Source organism: Erigeron canadensis, chromosome 2 (genome assembly GCF_010389155.1).
Source record: "Erigeron canadensis isolate Cc75 chromosome 2, C_canadensis_v1, whole genome shotgun sequence".
NCBI classification, from domain to species: domain Eukaryota; kingdom Viridiplantae; phylum Streptophyta; class Magnoliopsida; order Asterales; family Asteraceae; genus Erigeron; species Erigeron canadensis.
In genome coordinates, this window is record NC_057762.1 from 24,747,677 (window position 1) to 24,750,211 (window position 2,535).

The 2,535-nt window shown below is 34.7% G+C and overlaps 1 protein-coding gene across 1 annotated transcript; it reads right to left on the reverse strand.

Moving 5' to 3' along the window:
• Positions 1-371: 371 nt before the first annotated feature.
• On the reverse strand, positions 372-2,315 carry LOC122587937. The gene has a single exon (XM_043760091.1). The coding sequence runs from the start codon at positions 2,313-2,315 to the stop codon at positions 372-374; it is 1,944 nt and encodes a 647-aa protein (XP_043616026.1).
• Positions 2,316-2,535: the final 220 nt, after the last annotated feature.

Below are 2,535 nucleotides of genomic sequence, written 5' to 3' on the forward strand. Positions count from 1 at the left end.
CAATCAGACCAAAAATGTATAGGTAACCCCCCTTGAAACATAAGGGCCCTTGCAACATTGAGCAAGTGCCTATGTTTCCTTTCCACAACACCATTTTGTTGGGGTGTATAAGCACAAGAGGTTTGATGAATTATGCCATGTTTTTTCACAAAGTTATGAAATTTTTGATTTACAAATTCACTACCATTGTCACTTCTGAAGATTTTAACAGTCTTATTAAACTGGTTTTGTAGTAAAGAGTGAAAGTTCACAATGTTTTCATATGTTTCATCCTTGCTTTTGAATAAATACACCCATACACCCCTGCTAAAGTCATCAACAATGGTAAGAAAGAACTTCAAGCCTTCTCTGCTTTGGACCTTGTAGGGTCCCTAGAGATCAATGTGAACAACATCACCTAAGTCAAGAGTGTTATGAACACTTTTGGGAAAAGGTTCTCTAATCTGCTTGGCCCTATGGCAGATTTCACATAGTGAAGTGGAAGGAGAGTTTTGTAAGTCCAACTTAAGTTTATCCTTAAGGTTGAACAGAACAGGGTCAGAGGGATGGCCAAGTCTATTATGCCATGTTTGTTTAGACAAGTTACATTGAAAATTAGCATAGTTGCACATAGGTTTCCTACCTCTAACATCTTTTTGAAATATATAAAGACCATCATTTTGTTTACCACTCCCAATCACTTTCCTTGAATTCAAGTCCTGTATGTAACAAAAGTTTTCATCAAATCCTATGGACAGTTTGCTATCTCTAGCCAGACAATGCACAGAAATCAAGTTAACACAATATTCAAGGACACATAAAACACCAAACAAAAGTATGTTCTCAGTTAACCAAAGATCACCAATTTTAAGAATTTTGGCTTGTGTGCCATTTGGGTGTCCAACAGTTAACCCTAGCATAGATATATCCTCAACATTTATCAAATCTTCTTCATTACAAGTCATATGTTGGTTGGCACCAAAGTCACTTATCCAACCAAGATTAGTAAAACTGAATTCTCTAGCAGCATTTGAACAGAAAAATTTATTGAAGTTTGCATTAAAAAAAGGATTTGAATTATAAAAGATACCTGCCATATTGGCATGAGCCCCTTTGGAGTGAGATTGAGAATTGAACTGAGTTTTTTCATTCAAAAGATTCATCAGTTTAGAATATTGGAAATGAGTAAGAAACACAGGAGAGTTATCAGTATTAGAGTGCACAGCATTAGAGCTAGAAGAAGTACTAGGACCACCATGATTGTTGTGATTACCAGGAGCCATGGCATTATTAGTAGCCATGTTCCTTTGAAAAGGAGAGTTGTTAATCTTTCTTGCAAAAGAATTTCTGCCATATCCAGGTGGGTATCCAACAATTTCAAAACATTTCTCCTGAGTGTGACCATATTTATGACAACTTTGACATTGAACAGGGGTGTTAAGATTTCTTCTATTCTCAAAATTTCTATTTTCAAAGTTTCTATTTTCAAAAATTCTGTTGTTGTTTCTGTTATCATGATTGAATCTATTAGCAAAATTTCTTCTTCCATTTTCAGAGAATCTAGCAGCAAAACCAGAATTATGAGGTCTTGAATTATTATCATGAGTAGAGATTCCTCTATGTGACTCTTCTCTAGAAATGAGAGCAAAAGCAACCTTGACAGTGGGCAAAGGGTCTTTTGTTAACATACTACTTCTCATAGGTAAGTAAACATCATCCAACCCCATTAAAAATTGCATTAATTTCAAAAGATTTTGATGTTCCTGAATTTCCTTTGCTGCATTGCAAGTGCAGACAGGCAGTTTAACAATGGCATCATATTGTTTCCAAAGAGAGTTCAACTTATGATAGTACTCAGAAAGAGGTGCTCCATTTTGAGTTAAAGTGTTAATTTTATGATGTATGTTAAAAATTATGGACCCATCTACCTTGTCATAGGTTTCTTTCAATTTATCCCAAACAATTTTTGCATTTTTAGAAAAAATTTGGCCCAAATACAACTCTTCAGTCACAGAACTCAAAATCCAAGACAACACCACAGAATTACATCTATCCCATTGTTTAGCTAAAATATCATTATCCAAAGGTTTTTCACAGGTTCCAATTATAAACCCCATTTTATTTTTGGTTTCCAAAGCAAGTTCCATGGCACAAGCCCATACTTTATAATTCTCAGTTCCTTTAAGTTTGAATGAAATTAAAGGTGTTCCAATAGTGTCACTAGCATGAAGATATAATTTATCACCAAAATCAAGTTTACTTATCGAAGTACCCAGCACATTTTCTTCTTCATTAACCAGATTAGGATTTCCAACCTCATTATTAACATCAGCCATATTGTCAAGTAAAAAACAAACCAGATTCAGAGCAACTCAAGCAAAGAAAAAACAAATCAAGCAAGACAAACCTAAAGAGCAACTCAAGTAAGGAACCAGATTCAGGGATACTTAAGTATCCAAGACAAGTATTACTCAAGGCTCTCTCTTCTACACAAGAAGGGTAAGTACCAGAAATAAGAAGCTAAAATAACATTAACAAAGCAACTAGCACATATCA